The sequence below is a fragment of the Brassica rapa genome, chromosome A08 (assembly GCF_000309985.2).
Source record: "Brassica rapa cultivar Chiifu-401-42 chromosome A08, CAAS_Brap_v3.01, whole genome shotgun sequence".
Classification (NCBI taxonomy): Eukaryota; Viridiplantae; Streptophyta; class Magnoliopsida; order Brassicales; family Brassicaceae; genus Brassica; species Brassica rapa.
In genome coordinates this window covers 11,752,473-11,772,939 of record NC_024802.2, presented here as the reverse complement: position 1 = coordinate 11,772,939, position 20,467 = coordinate 11,752,473, and the positions used below count along the sequence as shown (strand labels likewise).

The following is a 20,467-nucleotide window of genomic DNA, read 5'->3' as shown; positions in this document are numbered from 1 at the left end:
TAAAAAAAGTTATATGACTTTTATCATAACTTGGATTCATTTTTATCAAAAGAAAAAAAAATGTGTAACGGGCAAGTTCCGTAGAGCCGTTGCGTTGATGACTAAAGAAAAATTTATACTAAGAAAAGAAAGAGAGGAGAAAATAAAGGTCACACCTTTTCCCCACTCTTGTCTCTCTCTCTCCGTAGATCAAGTTCACTTCCCTCTGGACCGTAACTAGGGTTTTGTCCCCATAAGCACAAGAATCACTGATTTGATTCAGAGAAGACAATCAATCACCATGAACATTTTCAAGAAGAAGACCACTCCCAAAGGTAAAACCTTTCATCTTTCCAATTGATCGCCTACTATTTTCGGCTTCGTAATTGTTTCTGCAAAAATGTCACATTTAATCCTCAAACCTGACGGTATGGAGTGAGATATCTTCTGGGTTTTAGAACAATCCTGCGAAAAATGCCACCTTTGAATCTACCAGATTCTGCTTTAATCTGTCGATGTAGTGTGAATGTGTGTTGTTGCTAAATTAGTAATTTAACTTGATTCAATACTTGCTTTTTGAAAATCATTTTCCTTATGCAGAGGCTCTCCGCACCAGCAAGAGAGAAATGGCTGTGGCTACACGAGGTATTATATTGTCTTCCTTCTCTGTTCAAAAAGTTTCCTTTGTGAGCAGATTATACCTTGCCACTTCAAAACATAGTGTAGCAAAGGGAAGTCTTAGAGCTGTCATGTTTTACATTTTTATAGACCTTGTTGTTGTGGAGAGCCTCTGAGGTGATCTTTGTCTTTATAGACAGACATGTTCTTGCTTCTTCCCTTACTTTGACTAGAGTAGTTTGCATTATATGATGCTAGCTGAGTTTGTTTCTTTTGGATTACTTCATAGTTTTATTCACTCTTTCTTAACATAGATTCGTCATTTCATTTAACCAATGTAATTGCAGGTATTGAACGTGAGATTACATCTCTTCAACTGGAGGTAAAAGGACTTCTTCTTTTTTTTTTGCTTTCGTCTTTGATTTTATTCTCTGCGATGCTGTTAGATTAGTAACTCTTGAGTGTTCCACCGAATATGGTCATTAGGAGAAGAGGCTTGTGGCAGAAATCAAGAAAACAGCTAAGACTGGGAATGAGGTATTGTCTTTATAGCAGGAATCATAACTTTTGGGTGCTTACTTTGTTAAAACTTGCAGAGGATTCAGTTGCTATATTCACAGTTTCTTTTCTACTGTTTACTATATAAACTTACTCAAGACTCTTCTCTTGTACATGACTAATCATTTTTTATGTTTGAAAACATTTTTTCATAGGCTGCCACAAAGATCTTAGCTCGACAGCTTGTTAGATTGAGGCAACAGATCACCAATCTGCAGGGAAGCCGAGCTCAAATTCGTGGTGTTACCACGCATACACAGGTTGGTTAGGTCACTTAGATCTCTCCACCCATTCATCTCCACATGCTTCAATACCATTATGAACTTACTGGATGATTCTTTCCTGGTTTTGATACATAGGCATTGTATGCAAGCACCTCAATCTCATCAGGAATGAAAGGTGCAACCACAGCTATGGTTGCAATGAACAAGGTACTGATCCAACTTTACTACTTTGATGGGTTCTCTAACTTCTTTTCAACTTATTTTCTGCTGTGTTGTTTCTCACACTTTCAGCAAATGGCACCAACGAAACAAGCTAAGGTGATCAAGGAATTTCAGAAGCAGTCTGCACAACTTGACATGACGGTAAACAATCTCTCTATTGCTTTATTAAGATGATGATATGTTTTTAAGTCCCTCAAAGATTAGCTGTGTCATGTCTTGTGTTTTGTGTGATTGCAGATAGAGATGATGTCAGAGGCAATTGATGAAACACTTGACAAAGACGAAGCTGAAGAAGAAACTGAAGATCTCACTAACCAGGTTTGTTCAGTCACAAGAATCAATACTCACACACCTCTCCTTAGTTTTCTCTAAGCTTCCTCTATTTTGCTCATTCCCTTTATATTGCCTTGTTCTTATACAGGTGCTCGATGAGATTGGTGTTGGTGTTGCATCTCAGGTTGGTTTTTTGTAAACAGTTAGTTGGGCTAAACTTTCATGGTGGCTTAAAAATTCATATCATGTTTCTTGATTCTTTGTAAACAGTTGTCTTCAGCTCCAAAGGGTCGGATTGCAACAAAGACCGCTGCTCCCAACACAGTCAGTAACAAGAGCGAGAACAATGAGTATGTACAATTCAAATTAGTTACTTTGATCTATAAAGATTCTTTGGGATAGCAAATTCATACATTCTTTAACTCTCCTTGCAGCTCAGGATCAACTGAAGTGGATGATCTAGAGAGGAGATTGGCTTCACTTCGACGTATCTGAGAGACATGAAACTTCCTATTTTGTAGCTATCATGCATCAAAAGAATCCTATTATAAGAAATATGTATAATATCTACTGATGCAGCAAGATCACAAGTTTAGATAAAACATATTTTGTAATACATATCATCAACTTGGCAAAAAAAAAAATCTCATCCAGACAACTTGTGCCGTTGACGTTAAAGTTGTCTTTTTGGCTCTTTCTCTATCTTCACGGGTCTAAATCAGATCCTCGAACCAATAGAGAGAAAGAGAGATAGAGATCAAACGAAGACAGAAAGAATTTATAAACAAGTCATCTTTGAAGGATCAAGTTGGAGGATGATGACACATGAGATTCGTGGTGTATAATACTTTATCATCCCACCACTTTTTGTAATACGAATCTTTCTTAAAATTTCATTAAAAATCTACTTAGACTAAACCCACCTCTAATCAGCCTTTATATATACATATACAAAAATAGAAAAACTAAGAGGTCAAATAAGATATTTGAGTAAAATGAGAAAGGTTTTTTCACTTTTGGGTTTTGTGTTCTTCCTGCTTCTTCTTCTTGGCAACAGTCTTGTTCTTGCTTCTAAACAAGAATCACTCCCAAGAGCTGGTTAGTGTTCCCTTATTATAATAAGCATATAGATGATAAAACTATATCATCCTCGTATGATGCATTACTTAACATAGAAGTTGTCTTCCACTCAAGCTAATAACAATGTCTTGTTAGGGAGGAGAATGATAAGTTATCAAACAGATGGTCAGATCGATACAGGCCCATCTTACAGTGGCAGAGGTGGTGGTCGCAATCCATGAGCTCCCTCCTTCCTCTTCTCGATCATCTCTTTCAAGTTATTTGCCATTATATTCACGTTTGTAATTCACAGGCACGTTAGAGATGATAATGTAATCTTTCCATTGTCTGAACAATTGTTTCAAACCAAGGTGACCGTAATCTTGTAGCTCAGACAACAACAATTCGAAACATCAAGAATTATATGACATTGATTTTGAATGTAAAAACTCAACAGAGTTCTGTGAAACAAAAACAAAAACAAAAAAACAAGTAGATAGAGATATGCTACAACAATCATTCGATGATAGACTGAATAACACCAGCACCAACAGTCTTCCCTCCTTCTCTAATAGCAAACCTCATCCCTTGCTCACAAGCCACAGGCACAATAAGCTCCACAACAATCTTCACCCTATCCCCAGGCATAACCATCTTCGACTCTTCATCTTTATCATTCATAATCTTGGTCACTTTCCCCGTGACATCAGTCGTCCTCATGTAAAACTGAGGCCTATACCCAGCGAAAAACGGAGAATGCCTCCCACCTTCTTCCTTCTTCAACACATACACAATCGCCTCAAACTTAGTATGCGGAGTAATACTCCCAGGCTTAGCCAACACCATCCCCCTCTGAATATCAGCCTTCTGAATACCCCTAAGCAACAACCCCACATTGTCACCAGCTAAGGCCTCATCCAGAATCTTCTGAAACATCTCAACACCAGTAACGGTATAGTTCCTAGTCTCTCTCAAACCAACTAAATCAACAGTCTCTCCAACCTTAACCGTCCCTCTCTCAACCCTCCCCGTGGCTACAGTCCCACGTCCGGTGATGGAAAACACATCTTCAACAGCTAACAAGAAAGGCAACTCAGTCTGTCTCTGAGGGATAGGGATGTAGCTATCAACGGCGTCCATGAGCTCGTAGATCTTATCCACCCACTTGTTATCACCACGCTTCACGTTAGGATTCTCCGTGAGCGTCTCCACAGCTAACAACGCGGATCCGGAGATAATCGGGATATCGTCGCCGTTGAACTCGTAAGAGGATAAAAGCTCACGCACCTCAAGCTCCACAAGCTCAAGCAGCTCCGAGTCGTCGACCTGATCCTCTTTGTTGAGGAAGACGACCATGTCCGGGACGCCGACCTGCTTAGCGAGAAGGATGTGCTCTTTGGTCTGCGGCATCGGTCCGTCGGCGCCGGAGACGACGAGGATGGCTCCGTCCATCTGCGCGGCTCCGGTGATCATGTTCTTGACGTAATCGGCGTGTCCGGGGCAGTCCACGTGGGCGTAGTGGCGGTTCTCGGTCTCGTACTCGACGGTGGCGGTGTTGATCGTGATTCCGCGGGCTCTCTCCTCGGGAGCGGCGTCGATCTCGTCGTACTTTTTGGCGACGCTGTTTCCCATGGAGGCGAGGGCCATGGTGAGGGCGGCGGTTAGGGTGGTTTTCCCGTGGTCCACGTGTCCGATTGTTCCGATGTTGACGTGAGGCTTTTTTCGCTCGAATTTGCCACGTGCCGCGCGTACGGTGAAGGAGCGGCGTGTGGACTGGGGAAGGGTGGTTAATGAGTGTGGAGGGAGGAAGGAGGAGAGGTTTAGGGTTTTGAGTTTGGTGGAGGTGGAAATGGCGGCGGGGGAGAGAGGGAGGGAAGGGGTGGAGTAGGAAGTGATGAGCCTAGAGGAACAAGCGGCGGGAGATGATATCGCCATGGAAGCGGAGGAGGAATCGAGAAGCTAGGGTTTGAATTTTGGTGAATTGTTGAAGAGGAAGAAGATAGAGTGAGACTTGTATGGTGTTATCTCTTCAGAATAATGAAGGGCTCATAGTTAATCCTATCCGTTTCAGTGCCCCAGAGGCACATCGCGTGCCGTTTGGATTTCCCACAGCCACAAATTGTGTCGTTGCATTTTCTTATAAGCACAAATCTTGTCGTTTTTGTTTCCCACAAGAACAAATGTGCCGTTAAGGTTTTCCTCAAGCAAATATCGTGCCATTTCAGTATCCCGCAAGCACAAGCCGTGTTCGTTTTTACAGCCATAAACGGCCAGTTAAATGAAACGGTATAACTGAAACAAGTTAAATAAACCAAACGTGACATGGCGATCAGATCACCGACAAACACAAACGTCACAGTTTGAGCTACATGATCTCCCGGAAATATAGCTGCAACGAAACGGTGAGATCTTCCATTTGTATTCCTTCACTGCCGCTTAATCAGAGGAAGCCTTTTTTTTTTTTTGGTCAACAATCAGAGGAAGCCTATAACTAAGCAACTCATTTAAACTGAGAGTAAAGCTTCAAAGAGGCTACTGAAGCATGTACATGAAGCAAGTTTGAATCAGAATCGAACAGCTTGATGCTTGACAACAACGTAAAGTCAATGAGATTCGAATCATTCATAAATAACCTTTGCCGTGATCAGAAATACTTTTCTTTAACTTGACACTGTTCTTTTTGGATTAATTATTCACGCATATAGGAATCTACAAAATTGATTTATCCAAGAAAGAAAAAACAAAATAAGTTTCAAAACAGAGACAATCGATTTTTTCATTTCATTGATTTTTGTCTAATAATTTTAAAAGGCTGAATTATGTTTATGTGGATGCATTCTCACCTTCTTTTATGGGTACTAACTACTAACAGAAACCAAAAAAAAAAATTAGGGTGTTACTTCTCGATGGCTCTCTCTCCACTGGGTTCCTGTTGGCACGAGCATGACAAGCAGGCCAAACGTACGTAGGTCCTCCTCAATTCTTTTATATTCTCAATCGAAAACCACAAGAAAAAAACAAGAAGAATTTACTCGGAGTCGGTGTCCAAATTCTCCAACCCTTTCAATCCTCTCCGTTTCGGCTGCTGCATATAATTAATCAAATAAAATAGTTTTCATTCCCCATAACCACACTTGAATCATTACATTTGCTTCAAAATTTGCCTGAGACTAGTGTTTTTAGTTGATCACATACACAAACAAAAAATCAAATAATTTTGACAAAAAACAGAGAAAAAACCCACTTGATTTTATTTTTATTACAAGTGGTTTCAAGTGTTACTTTGCAAACAACTTTTATAATTGTATTATTGACTCTTTTCCTTGAGAAAATGATAAAAGAAAAAAACAGTTCATTATTCTCTCCATTAGGTGGAATAGTAGTAGGTCCCATGTCTTGTTTATTTTCTTCATTTCATTTAATAATATAAATTATTTTAAAATTTAAATAAGGTCTATAATTCACCACCTTCTATGCCACTCATAAATTATTATTATGTAAAATATAAAAGACCTAAACCCATTCCATCTTGTGTTCTTCTATTCTAGTAACCTTTACTTATTTAAATCTATCTTGTCATTATCACAAAACTAAGGAACTAAAAAGAGTTAGTATTAGTAAAGTTAATTACCTTCTTCACATTTTTCTTCTCCCTAACTTCATAACGATTCTTGGTCAAATCAGATAACCACATCCCTGGGAAACAATACTGTCCACAAACACACAATTAACAACAAACTTTTATGATTTTTTAATGCTAGACAAAATTGAAGTATTTATTTCATTTTTAATAAATTAATATGTACCTGGAGGGATTTATCAATGTTCTTAGCTCGTTTCCTGGGTCGGTGAGGAAGCTTTGTGCCTTTCATAACCAAGAAATCTTCTTCCTTCTCTTTCCTAGACAAGGCAATGTAGATCCTTGGCCACTCTCTCGTTTCCACTTGCGTTGCTTTCTCTTTCTCTCCGTTGTTTTTGTTTGTCTCCAGCTCTGGATGAGCCTGAGCCGCTGATTCTGATCTGCTCACTCTTTGATGTTGTTGATCATGATTATGATCCAACCCGTTTTGTCTATGGTTCTGATGGTGATCTCTGACGCTAGATCTCTTCTCGATTTGGTCAGGAGACGGTGGAGATCGCTTTGAGCCGGCTGATCTGGACACCATACGGCTGTTGATGTTTCTTGATGGTGATCCGTTGGCTGATCGGTCTTCTAGATTCCTGGACATGATTATGATGATGAATAGCTTAAATCCACAGGTGATTTTGTTTCTTTAAAAATAAAGTTCCACCTTGGAAAGAGTTATATGAAATGAAGAAAGTTTTCTTAATATTATTATTTTGAAGAAAATTAGAAAAGGAAAACGAGTTCCACCCTTTACATATTTAAGAATCAGAATCAAAACGCAGAAAAAAACTAAAGATTTGTATCTTCTAGGGACCAAAATGAAAATACGAAGAAACTTAAAATCGATTAATATCGCGAGACGTGTTTGAAGATTGGGTCAAAGAAAGGAAAGCAAAATATTTTCTTGAAACAACAATCAAAGATTTAGATTGAAAAATCTTTATATATTTCAAACCAAAAGCTAAACAAGCGAAAAACCTAGAAACAGAGACTTGGGGAAAGACGAGACATAACATAACACTCGGCTTCTTTTGGTGTTACCAAGGGTATTAATGTAAATTCCTAAAAAGAGTTCTGGATCACTAACTTTAGCGAATGGGTTAGCAGAAGAACCATGAACCAAGCGTCTGGATCTCAAAAAAAAAACCTAAACTAAATAAATAAATTAAAAAAAATCATAAATCGAAAAATGAAAAACAAGAAACAGTATTTATGACATAAACATGGACGAACAAAAAGAAACATATGGGCAAGTCACGATTAGAGAAAATAACATTTACAGTAACAAAATCAAAAGAATTTTTAAGTAACAAATCTTAAAAAAAAAAAAAAAGACAAATCAAAGCTATTTTTACATTTAAAGTAAAAAATATATAAAAATAGGAAAATGCATGGGAGTGTGAAGATTTGGGCTAAACCTGGAAAGGAAAATTTCCTTGCCGCCGACGATACCGTTTCTATTGTTTGAGCTCCGACCAGAGAAAACCGGAGCAGGTGGTGGCATAGACGGATTTAGGGATCTTCTTGAGAGCTTGTTCGATTGAGTCTTACCTTGTCCAGAAGAAGACGAAGAATCATCGGCAGGTGTGGTGGTGGAGGATCGGATCTCGGCTCTGGAGATTCTCGATCGCTTCCGTTGTCCCCACTGCAACAGCACATCTCCTCCTCCGCCGCGGCTGGGAGTAGGATCATGTTGTTGGGTGGATCTGAACCGGAATCCTTCGGGGACTCCGTCTAGTGATGAGCTGATGGTGCATGATCCGCCGTTAAATCCTCTTCCGGCGGCGATCGAGGTCGTTGTGTCTTCGTTAGATGGTGATGGTCTCAAGTAGGGCTTGTTGGCTCCATTTGTAAGGGGAACACAATCTGGGCTTACTCTCTGATACCTAATTAAATAACAAAAACAATATCAGATCAAAATCACTAAACCAAAAGGTAGATTTTATTGGTGATATTTCGAAATGCGTCTGTGTTCTACGCAAGTTGTTTTAGGTGAACTTTCTTCAAATATATCTTCTGTATATATTTTTAATGGTGGCTAATCCAAATCAGACTCTATGAAGCTCGGAAATTTCAGAACAGTTTGGTTGTCGGATCAAAAAGAGATGGTAGAAAAATGAAAACGAAACTCGGAGAAGAAGATCAGGTTTGACATTAGAGCCATAAACAGGTTTGAATATCAAGCTTTTCAAATCAAACTCAGATCCATAGAAACCAATAGAAATCCAAAACAGTGGAAAACTCCGATGGTCAGCGTATCCCGAAAACGCACAAAGCCAAAATAAAAAAAGAAAAAAAAGAAAAACAGAGAGGATGATGAAGAAGAGAGAAACCTCATCATTATACCCCAAGTGAGGAACCGATTCGTTTTTTTTTTTTTGTAATGATAGTTTTTCTCGATTTCCGATCTGTGATTATTTTTTTCACAAATCCAGGATTCGTTCAATTTTCTCCACACCTAATGTCCTTCCATTTAACCAAGGACAAGCTAGAAACACAGCCTCCTCGTTCTTCTTCAACTTTCTCGTACAAAAGAATCAAAAGGAATATTTAAGAAATAGAATGAAAAAAAGACGAAGGTAAATTGTGGGAGGAAGAGAGATAGAAGAAACGGAGGCTCTGCGTTATCAGTGAGGGAGGAGGAAGAAGGAGAGAAAGAAAGATAGTCGTGGGTGCGTTATTGTGTCAAACACTTCTTTTATTCTTTTTTAATCTTTCCATCGAGTCCTTCAAGTTTCTGTACACTTCCAATTCACACCCCATACTTTCATCTCTGTGCGCTGATAGTCTGTCTATACCTTACGTTACAATATTAGGGCCATCATAAGGCCCACTAGACAGACTCTTACACAGTCAGCTAATGTGTGGTAAAAATACGTTTCCGTACCAATAGACCCATTTCTGATTGTCACGTTTTACAATAGCGTCGCCGAAACATATAAACTGAAATTCATCTTGTAAGATTCGTCTAAACGGAAAAACGGTATGGACTAAAAAAAAACGTGACAAAAAAGAGAAAAGTTTAAACCAAAATCGAATCACAACTTTCTAGTTAACCAAAATTAACCAAACAAACCAGTATTTTTAAACTTGAACCAATTACAACTTGTATTATTTGACTTCTTGCGTCGAAAAAAAAATAATTTACGGAAAATTTTGAAATCCGCTGAATAGAAATTGAGAAATAGTTTTCTAAACAATTAAATAAACTTTACGGAATGGCGGAATATAAATTATTTAAACATAAAATTTTAAATTTAATACGTTATTTAATCTATTAAAAATTAATAGCTATGAAACAACTAAATGCTATTATGATAAAAAACAATTAAATTTAATCAAAACATTTATTTTATCTTAATTATTTATCTTATTTAAATACATTATAATAATATATCAACATATACATTAAAATGAAGTTGTAGATTAATATTATTTATTCCATAATTATTTCTAATTAACTAATATTTAATTAATATCTTTAAATATATTATTTTCAATAAAAATATGAAAAAGTTAATTCCACATATAATCTACTAAAACCTTATTTTTCACCTAATGTGAATTATTTTGTATTGATTCCAGTCTTCCAGATGATATGAAACTGAAAACCAGAAACAAAATAGTAAACCAGATTAGCAGGACATAAAAGCCAAAACGATCTTAGGGACTAAAACAAGTTCTCTGTTCTGTCTAGCAGAAGAGGCGTGGAACTGATCTTTAAGGCACTTTGCCTTCGAGCTTTAGTCTCCAGTACGACTCTCTGATATGGCATGGTCTGATAGGTCCGGAGTCTTTTCTTTACCCCATAACCACTCGAGCTTCAAACAGAATTGTTCATTCAAGAGAGTGAGCTTTCTTACATATGTTAAAAAACTGAAACTTTACGCCATTCTTTACCTGTTTCCACGAGTTCACCAACAAACATCTTTTTTTTTTTGAATAAATGTAAAATTTTATTCAAGCAAAAGCCTTTTTTACATCAAGTGCTACTGTTTTCTTTTGTATTTACACAAAAATAAAAGAATTATCCAGCTCCTCCATTGCTTTCTTGTATCCCAAACCAAGTGATCAGAGCTTCATCAAGGTACTGCTGCCCCATCCCTTTCACTGAGAGCAACCTGAGTCTCATGGTCTTGTCCACAAACCTGACTAGACAGCCAATATCTTTCGGTTGTTCCCCATGCCTTCTAGCATTTCGCTCTGTCCATACAGTATGCATCGTCGCTTGCAAAGCATACCGAAATATAAAGGTCTTTGTTGGGTTGAGTCTCGGGTTAGACTGTAACACTTTAAGCACGTTCCAATCTGTGGTGAAGTCATCTTGCATAAGACCTTCAATCAGCTTTCTCCATATCTGTCCCGAGAACCGGCAGCCAAAGAACAGATGGCAAACAGATTCCTGATCTTCATTGCACAAGACACAACTCGTGTTGATTGCTATGTTCCAATGTTGCATTCTATCAGTAGTTTGTAGTCTGTCTCGCATAACTACCCAGAGGAGAAACGCATACTTTGGAGTCGAAAGAGGGAACCATACGCCATTACTCCATGAACAAGCTTGACGGTGGCTTCTTACCTGTTCCCATGTTTTTTTGTTGAAAACTTGGTTACATATTTTCCTTCAGTTTGCTTCCAAAGATGAATGTCGTCCTCCTGTGATGACCTGAGTCCAAGCAAAGTTATTTCCTCCTCAATCTCATTAAGAATGCTCAGCCGGTGCCTTCGACGTCGATGATTAGCCAATACTTCTGCAACAGTAGCATTATCACTAATGCCAAAATCGATAAGACCCCTATCTCCCAAGATATTTTTCAATTTTCCAAAGCGAGACCAGTTATCGTACCAGAACGATGAGCTCTCTCCATTTCTCACATCCACTTTTAGAAAACCGTTTGCAAGATCCCTTAGCTTGAGGAGCTTTCTCCACATCCAAGAGCCCATGCTACTGGTGTTTCTTATCGACCAAAATGACCCTTTTCGGATGAGGTAACAGTGTATCCATCTGACCCATAGTGAGGACTTGGTAGAGAACAATCTCCAAATGAGTTTCAGGCAATGTACTACATTAACTTCCTTCAGAGGCCTGATCCCCAATCCTCCTTCTGCCTTTGGTAGACATACCTCCTTCCAACTAACTTTGGCCTTTGTAGTTTTCAACTCTGGTCCAGACCACAGGAACGCAGAGCACAAGCGTTCTATCTCCTTCAAACAGCTCCCTGGCAGTCGAAAAGCAGACATCCAAAAATTTGCAAGGCTTGTGATTACTGAGTTAATCAGTTGCAGCCTGCCGGCACGCGATAGGAACCGTCCTGTCCACGAGCCCATTCTTTTCCTGATTTTTTCCACAAGCGGCAGGTAGTCAGTTGCCGTCATTCGTTTTGTGAGCAATGGGAGACCCAAGTACCGAACTGGTAGCCTTCCTGATGCAAAAGGGAATCTGTTCAGAATGTCGGTTTCAGTGTCCTCCGAGATGCCCGCAATGTAAAGAGTCGACTTCTCCAAGCTGATATTTAGACCTGACATTGCAGCGAAGTCTGTAAAAACTTGAAGCACACCTTCAATAGATCTTTTGGTTCCATCGGTAAACACCATTAAATCATCTGCAAAGCACAGATGTGTGAGTAGAATGTTTTTACATCTTGGGTGGTAGCCAAAGAGCTTCCTCTCCAGTGCTTTGTCAAGCATATGTGATAAGACGTTCATGCAGATCACGAAGAGGTATGGGGACAGTGCACAGCCTTGCCTCAGCCCTCTCTTACTCTGAAAGAAACCCGCGAGCTCCCCATTTACTTGTACTGAAAAAGAGGCAGTACAAACACATAGCTCAATCCATCGGATGAAATCATCAGGCATGTTTAAAGCTTTCAAAGTCTTCATAAGAAATGGCCAATGAACCGAGTCGAAAGCCTTTGCAATATCAATTTTCATGGCGCATCTGGATGAGATATCCTCCTTGTGATAATCCTTTACAATCTCTGTAGCTAAGAGCAGATTTTCTACCAGTAGACGGTCCCTTACAAACGCTGATTGGTTAGGAGAAATACACCGGGGGAGAGTGTTCTTCAATCTGTTCGCTATGATCTTGGATATCACTTTGTATAGGACGTTGCAGCAGGATATTGGTCTGTAATCTCTCATCTCTTGCGCTGAGTCCTTCTTTGGTAGAAGTGCCAGAATTGTTGCGTTGAGTCCCTTGGGTAAGAAGCCCTTACTGAAGAAGGATTGCACAGCGATCGTGAAGTCTTTCGCTATGATGCTCCATGAGGATTTGAAAAACTCAGTAGTGAAGCCATCTGGCCCGGGAGATTTATTGCTTGGCATCTTAAACACCACCTCCCTGATTTCTTCTTCGGTCACTGTTCTCGTGAGCATAGCTCGATCTTCTTCAGTGCATCGAAATGGCAATATTTCCTGCAGCTCGGTGACTGTTGTTTCCCTTATATCTGTCGGCTCCAAAGAAAGAAACTCACTAAAGAATCTTTCAGCCTCTGTTTTTATATCTTCCTGTGAGGTAACTACATTCCCATCAGGACATTTGATCTCCCGGATTGCATTCTGTGTCTCGCGAATCTTAGCTGCATTATGAAAGGCCCTGTTGTTACGATCACCAACCTGTAGCCAATGGAGCTTAGATCGTGGTTTGAGTAGTTTTTCCTCAATATCCGAGACTCTTTGCCACCTCTCTGCTGCCAATCTTTCGGCAGTAATATTTTCCTGAGTAGGATCCTCAAGTAATTTCTCTTGTTTAGTACAGAGATCCAAGTGCGCTTCCTTTACTTTTTTAGTAAGTGCTCCTAGCTTCTCTTTGCTTAAAGACCGAACCAAAGGTTTTAGAGCTTTAAGATACTTTGAGAAACGGAAAAGTGCAGATGTGGACTGAAACAGCGGCTGAGTGTCTTTCCAATAATCTGAGACCATCTGAAGAAACTCAGGCATGTCTGCAACCGCATTTGAAAACTTGAAAGGTCTACGCTTACCAACTGCCTCAGCCTTTAAGTGGAACCTCCCTCTGAGATGGTCAGAGCATCCTCCCGCTTCGAAGATACCATATGCTTGGGTTCTGCGGTCAAGCCATGCTTCATTTACCAAAATTCGATCTAGCTTTTTGCAGATGATGCCTTCATCTCTTTTGTTGCACCAAGTGAACTTCGGCCCCTGATATCCCAAGTCACTAAGACTACAATACTGGACTATATTATCAAAATCTCTCATGCCTGCCGTGGACATACCAACGCCCTGAAAGTTTGAATGCTCCTCTCCATCAAGAATTTCATTGAAATCTCCAGCAACAATCCATTCCTTGTTTCTGAACATAGCCGAGTCTTGATGAGCTTTAATGTCTTCCCATAGCTCTTTTCTTCTCTCTACTGTGTTTTCAGCATACACAAAGGAACATAGAAACTCTTCTGTATCTCCTTCCAATAGAACTGACACCGTGATGATCTGATCAGATTTAAACACCGGAGTTACTCTTACTTGATCATTCCATACAACCCAAATCCTTCCCTTCCTGCTAAACTCATAATTATTCACAAAAGACCAACCCTGGAAAACAGATGAAACAATGTGAGCAGACTTGCTCTCCTTGACTCTAGTCTCCAACAGGGCACCAAACTGCAGACCTTTGTTCTGTATCCAATTACGGACGACTGTTTGCTTCGAAACTTTGTTAAACCCCCTTACATTCCAGAAGAAACCTGTCATTGGGAAAGTTTTCGGTTGCTGTGTTTTCCCAGATGACCGGGGTTTTCTGTGTCTTTGCTAGGGACTATTCTGTGATTTGTTTTTGAACTTCTTGGTAAGGAGGGTCATAGGTTAGAGTTTCCACCAATTGCAGAGCCGGCAAAGCTCTGGTCTTCTCCTTGCCTCATTTCCATAACATTTCTTCCCTTGACGTTCTCAGTCTCAGATTTCTCATGCTCATGTTCTTGCACGTTTAGCTCAGCAGGTTTCTCTTGTGGTATGGCTCCTTCCGGAATGGTTGAACCATCATCTGCCTCATTTCCTTGTATAGCTTCCCCATTCTCAGTCTCAGATTTCTCGTGAACAGCTTCTTCCCCATGTAACTCAGGCTTCTCTTGTGACATTTCTGTTCCAGGGATTTGAACAGCATCTGTTGCAGTGCCTTCTTGACCTTCTTCTCTTGTCTCTTCTATCACTGTGTTTTCTCCAATCTTTTCCAAAGACAGAGGATCCTCCTTGTCTATCTCCTCTACTTCTTTGCGATACCACACGTAACGATTGTTATTGGCATACTGATCTTCTGACTCCCTGTAATAACTGCATCCAAGAAACACACAAAGCTAAGCGGTTCATGTTTTAACGCAACAGAAACATCATTTCGAGTGTCCTTACCTTCCTTATGTTTCCTTTTTGAAGTGCAGATATCCTGAAAGATTCATATCTGCTCATCTGATCTTCAGTGAACTGGGACAAAATGACCCTGTAGAGAATCTGCACAAACAATCAACCAATCATCACGCTCAGATTTTTTTAAAGCTGATTTAAAAAACATTAAGAAACACTCACTGCATCGTGGCCATCTTTGCAGGATCAGCAGTAGTTGGGTATTTAGTTAGCTCAGCTTCCATATTCTCTTCCTCCTCTTCTTCATCTTCATCTTTGCTCTTCGCTTCAGCAATAATGGATGAGGTTTTAGACTTCTTGTTTTGACGGCGAACACTTACATCTCTCTCACTCTCTTCCGGAGTCTGGTCGATTTCAACTAGACCGTCATCATTTCCGCCTCCTCCTACTCCGCCGTAGCTAACGGGAGATTCTTGCGGCGATTCCTCTTGCTCCTCCTCAATCGCTGCTTCAAACGGATCCTTAGAATGCTTCATTCCTTATAAAAATCGATTGACCGTTGGTGAGCTCCAAAAGTTTCTAGGCGGAGAGGAAGAAGATGCTTCAAACTTTGGTTTCTAACTTTTTCTACGGGAGTTGCTTTAGTCGGTTTAAATCTAGTCTATATGATGGATCCAAACCGGAAATCTGAACCGGGTGTTGTGTAACCGAACCAAATAGTTAAGAACCGTAATAATTTGATACTCCACCAGTCCAGTCCACAACCAAAGCAAATTATTGGACTTGTTCAAAATAGTCGTTCAAAAAAAAAAAAGGACTCGTTCAAAATAGACTGATAAATTTGAATAAAACATTAGCATCAGTCCACCTAATTTCTGGATTTGGAAATTTTTGGTCTTTTCAAAATAAATAATTCAAATGTTGGAACTGTAAGATATTCAAATTCCATTTCAGATACATTTCCAAATTTAATGATTAATATGAATATCACACTTTTATTTATTTTTTATTTTTTTTGCAAAAATCACACTTTTATTTTTGTAAAGAAGAAGAAACCTTTTAAACGAGTATACACTTTTTACACTTTTGTTCGAATGATAGAAATTTTGGGTATGTATGCATGTACTGATGAAACATCTCATAGAGAGAGATATATACCATGTTCATTTTTTAAAAATAGTTCTCTTTCTACACCGTTTTAAAAAAGCGCAAAAATAATACTACATGACGTTGTTTGAGATGTGAGATTACGAATTTTTATGCTACAATTTCTTGTGTTAACTTTTTCTAAAATGAATATTAGACTGCGTATTCGAAATAGATATAAAAACATGTAATCAAACTTATTAATTATGCATTTTAACACCCACAATTATCTTGATAAGCTTTCGTATTCGATGTAGGATAATATTGTTTTTTTTTGTCGATGATGTAGGATTATATAATCTCTCACATCTTTCGCAATTGTGTGAACTTCTTTAAAGTTCTGGATGGATGGATATATGGTATCACGGATATAATCCTAAACCCTTCCCCTCCTTCTCAACATTTATATAAACTCATATAACCACCAAACCTTCATTACATTTCTAAAAAAAACTCTATAACCACGTTATACATACACCACAACAAAAAAATATTTAACACACTCATACTGGATTTAGAAAGTATGCGGTTGTTTAGCTTGAGAAATCATCTGGACAACTTCTCTCATGGTCGGTCTCTCAACACTATGTTCTTGAACACATAGCATTGCCACGAAGAACAGCTCCATGGCTTCTCCCAATGGCACATTGCTCAATCTCTGGTCTATGATCTTTACCACACCTTGTTTGTTACAATTTGTCTGAATCTTTGACCATTGCACAATGTCAATTCCTTCTTCTCCAAACTTATCTACTGGTTTTCGACCTGTTATTAGCTCCAATAGCACTACTCCGAAGCTGTACACATCACTCTTCTCGTCTATTCTCAGTGTGTATGCGTATTCTGCATTGAAGAAATTGGATAAAACAGGTTAAAATGGACTGTACATGAGTTTTAGGTAGGAATGAGCATTTACCAAAACAAAATGACTATTCTAACACTCTAAAAAATCTGGTCAAATCACCTAGATACCATGTAGAATTAAGCTCAAAACGACCTAAATAAAATAATGGTTAAAAATAATTATTTAATAAATTATATAACTACATTTGTAGTTTTAGCACATTTTCCATTTAATATGCAAATTATGGATTTTGACTAACCATGTCAAACTGCCGTTCAAAAAAAAAAGACAAACTATGCCAAACTAAATAGATTTTGGCATGTATTATCCCAAACTAAATAAGCCAAAACATGAAACAAACCGAACGGAAACCTAAATGCCTAACCGTAAGTATTATTACGTGTAACGCAAGAAACAAGTGTTGGGAATCAGTTATGTACCTGGAGCGATGTATCCATACGAGCCTGCGACTGATGACATACACTCAGAAGCTCCATCATCTTGCATCATAAATTTAGCCAGCCCAAAATCAGCTACATGAGCTTCAAAGTCAGGACCCAACAATATGTTGTTTGATTTCACATCCCTGTGGATTATAAGCGGCGAACAATCATGGTGAAGATAACACAAACCCTTAGCCGCTTCCAACGCTATCTGCAACCGCGTTTCCCATTTCAAAAACACTCCAGCTTTCCCGTGCAACGCTTCTCCGAGACTACCGTTAGGCATATACTCGTAAACAAGGAGATTAACGTCTTTGTTTGAACAAAAAGCGAGCAACCTCACAATGTTTCTGTGTCTGATTCTACCTAATGTCTGAATCTCTGCTGATAAACCGTTGTCGTGAGATGATCCTTTTCTTATGGTTAAGAGCTTCTTGACCGCAACTTCTTCTCCGTTTGGCATTAAGCCTTTGTAGACAATCCCTGCACCGCCTTTACCGATCACGTTGTTCTCTTTGACGCATTCTACAATGTGTTCGCTTCTGAATCCAAGCTTCTGAAACCCTATTAGCTTCCATAGATTCGAGTTACTCCTTCTCATTCTCCGATTCTTGACCACAGCTAAAACGAAGAACAACAAGAAGAACCCTAGTAGGCCTAACCCGAATAACAGCTTGAACTTCGCGGAGATTTCGCCATTGGAATTTGCATTTCTCTGGTTAAGAATCTGAGATTCAGATTGGTTTTGGGAACCGTTGCAAGGGTTTGAAGAGTATCCACAGAGAAAAGGGTTTCCGAGGAATGACGTGTTGTTGAAGTAAACGAATTGCCCTAAAGTTGGCACTGAACCGGAGAAGTTGTTGTGTGAGAAATCTACTGATGTCAAGCTCTTCATGGATCCGAGTTCTACAGGGAGACTTTGGTTTAACGAATTCCAAGAAACATTCAGATAGTTTAAAATCCGAATTCGCGATATCTGAACCGGAATCTGACCTGAGATCTCGTTATGACTTAAATCCAAGTAGGTCAATGACTGACACTCACCAAACTCTGGAGGTAACTTGCCTGACAAGTTGTTTCTGCTCATGTCAATTGTGAGAAGACTCTTCAAACTTCCAATCTCACCAGGGATCTGCCCGGTGAACCGGTTCGAGCCAAGAAGAAGAATCTGAAGGCTTCTGAGGTTCCTGATTGAACTAGGGATCGGTCCGGTTAACCTATTGTTGGACAGATTGATCTGAGTGAGGCTCGATAAACCGGTGTTTCCGGCCTCTTCCTCCGCGATTTCTCCGGTCAAGAAGTTGTTTTGGAGCTCAAGAAGCGATACATTAGGCAAGTAAATCAAACCCTTTGGCAATGTACCTGTCAGGAAGTTCTGACCTAGACGGAACCTCCAGAGCGGCTCGCACTGGCCAAGATCTTCAGGGAGTGGACCAAACAAGAAGTTGTTGAAGAGAATGAGAATCTGAAGCCTTCTTCCGAAACAGAGTGTTTCAGGGATCAAACCTGTGAGTTTATTACTAGACAAATCAATCTCTACCAACTTCCCGTTCAATCCAAGCTTCGCAGGGATCTTCCCGGTGAAGTTGTTGTGCCAAAGCTTGAGAATTTGAAGAACAGGAAGGTGAGCTACGAACTCAGGGATCTCGCCGTGTAATCTGTTGAAGAAGAGGTTAAACAACTGAAGCTCTTGAAGTCCAGATAGCTCTAGAGGAATCTCTCCTTCTAGAAAGTTGTTGGAGAGGTCTAGAGTCTTGAGGCTTGTCATGTTCCCCAGCTCTCTAGGAACAGAACCTGTAAGCTCATTGGTTTGAAGAAACAGAATCTCCAAGTTCTTGAGGAACCCTAACTCTGCAGGAATTGATCCTTTTAAGCTGCAATTAGCTAAATCTAAATGAACAAGATTGATCAATCTCCCCAAATCCGCAGGTATACCGCCGTGGAAGTCGTTGTAGTAACCTAAGTATAGCTTTTCAAGAGTGGTGATGTTGCCTAACTCGTTAGGGATCCTCCCAATTAGGTCATTTCCAGATAAAGAAAGATACTTGAGACGCAAGAAACCTCCGTAGCTTACAGGGATCTCGCCGTTAAAGTAGTTTCCTCCGAGGTCTAAGTACTCTAGCTGAGTGAGTTTGGTTAGAGACAGAGGAAGTGATCCGGTGAAGTTGTTGTTGTAAGCATCAAGAGTCGTCAGCTGAGTCATTTCACCGAACTCGAGTGGCGCAAGCTCTCCTTCAAAGGCGTTGGTTGAGATGTTCAAGACTTCAAGGTTTGAGAGCTTGTGGATCTCTTTAGGAATCTTGCCGGAGAAACTGTTTGAAGCGACGGAGAGGAACACTAGAGAAGGGAGACGGGAGACTTCTGGAGAGAGAGTGCCGGAGATGTTGAGATTAGAGATGTCAAGACGAGTAATGGACTGATTCAAGTTGTCACAAGAAACACCAGTCCAAGAACAGAGAGAATTGAAATTTGGAACGGTCCATGAATCAAGAGAAGGATCGTAGGAATCAAAGCTTTGCTTTATAGAGAAAAGGACTTTGGCTTGTCTAACAAGTGAGAGGTTAAGAGATGAACTAGAAGAAGAACAGAGGATAGGAGAGAAGAGCAGAGAGATTGAAGACAAGACTAGGAAGAAAGTGAAGATCCTGTCTGCCATTGTAACATCAGAGAAGTTCAAAGAAGTGAAAGGGAAGAAGGGTCTTCCAAGAAATTGCAAAATCCTAGAGAAATCAATCAAAGGAGATTATCATCATTAGACGTCATGATGTTCTTACTGTTTTAAATATTTTTGGGGCTCACTATGTTCTGGAGTTGCTGCTTATAGTGAGTGGCATAATAAGTGAAGAGGGTACTCATAATTTCAAGCGTTCCGTTTTTTTATTTTCTGTATATATTAAAATGTGAAAAAACATAATTGTAGAATTTAAAAGAAAAGTGAAAAAGAAGTTGCAGTATCCAATGCATTCTTCGACTGTTGGATTGAGCTTTAATGTTTATATTTTTTTTGCTTTTGATAAAAGCAAAAGCAATATATATACTTTCACAAAAGATGAGAACACACATCATCGCTTTTTCTTTAATGGAGATCGGAGACAAGAATTTAGATATTAAAGATTAGTGCCTCTTGCCTTCTTTTTACCTTCTCTTTATCTTTTGATTTGAT

The 20,467-nt window shown here is 39.4% G+C and overlaps 4 protein-coding genes and 1 long non-coding RNA gene across 6 annotated transcripts; 2 read left to right on the top strand and 3 right to left on the bottom strand.

Moving 5' to 3' along the window:
• Positions 1-57: 57 nt before the first annotated feature.
• LOC103834159 (vacuolar protein sorting-associated protein 2 homolog 2) lies at positions 58-2,551 on the top strand. Its single transcript, XM_009110219.3, has 11 exons — positions 58-314; positions 580-624; positions 945-979; positions 1,084-1,134; positions 1,311-1,415; positions 1,515-1,586; positions 1,671-1,742; positions 1,839-1,919; positions 2,023-2,058; positions 2,145-2,224; positions 2,309-2,551. The coding sequence occupies exons 1-11, from the start codon at positions 281-283 to the stop codon at positions 2,367-2,369; spliced, it is 672 nt and encodes a 223-aa protein (XP_009108467.1). The 5' UTR covers positions 58-280; the 3' UTR covers positions 2,370-2,551.
• A 726-nt stretch (positions 2,552-3,277) lies between these two features.
• Positions 3,278-4,967, bottom strand: LOC103834158 (elongation factor Tu, chloroplastic-like). The gene has a single exon (XM_033278146.1). It carries the CDS (start codon positions 4,866-4,868, stop codon positions 3,450-3,452), a length of 1,419 nt encoding a protein of 472 aa, XP_033134037.1. The 5' UTR covers positions 4,869-4,967; the 3' UTR covers positions 3,278-3,449.
• Positions 4,968-5,641: 674 nt separating this feature from the next.
• Positions 5,642-9,214, bottom strand: LOC103834157. Of its 2 annotated transcripts, none has more exons than XM_009110218.3 (5): positions 8,895-9,214; positions 7,980-8,447; positions 6,740-7,154; positions 6,565-6,642; positions 5,642-6,015 (listed from the first exon to the last, which is right to left on the bottom strand). In XM_009110218.3, the coding sequence occupies exons 1-5, from the start codon at positions 8,900-8,902 to the stop codon at positions 5,962-5,964; spliced, it is 1,023 nt and encodes a 340-aa protein (XP_009108466.1). In that variant the 5' UTR covers positions 8,903-9,214; the 3' UTR covers positions 5,642-5,961. The 2 variants fall into 2 exon arrangements, with proteins under 2 accessions (XP_009108466.1, XP_009108465.1); XM_009110217.3 differs by having other exon boundaries at positions 5,642-6,018; positions 8,895-9,212.
• On the top strand, positions 8,285-8,878 carry LOC103834156. Its single transcript, XR_626426.3, has 2 exons — positions 8,285-8,496; positions 8,614-8,878. It is a non-coding gene; the product is annotated as an uncharacterized LOC103834156 (long non-coding RNA).
• A 7,174-nt stretch (positions 9,215-16,388) lies between the features above and the next one.
• On the bottom strand, positions 16,389-20,467 carry LOC103834155 (leucine-rich repeat receptor-like serine/threonine-protein kinase BAM3). Its single transcript, XM_009110216.2, has 2 exons — positions 17,302-20,467; positions 16,389-16,860 (listed from the first exon to the last, which is right to left on the bottom strand). The coding sequence occupies exons 1-2, from the start codon at positions 19,958-19,960 to the stop codon at positions 16,532-16,534; spliced, it is 2,988 nt and encodes a 995-aa protein (XP_009108464.1). The 5' UTR covers positions 19,961-20,467; the 3' UTR covers positions 16,389-16,531.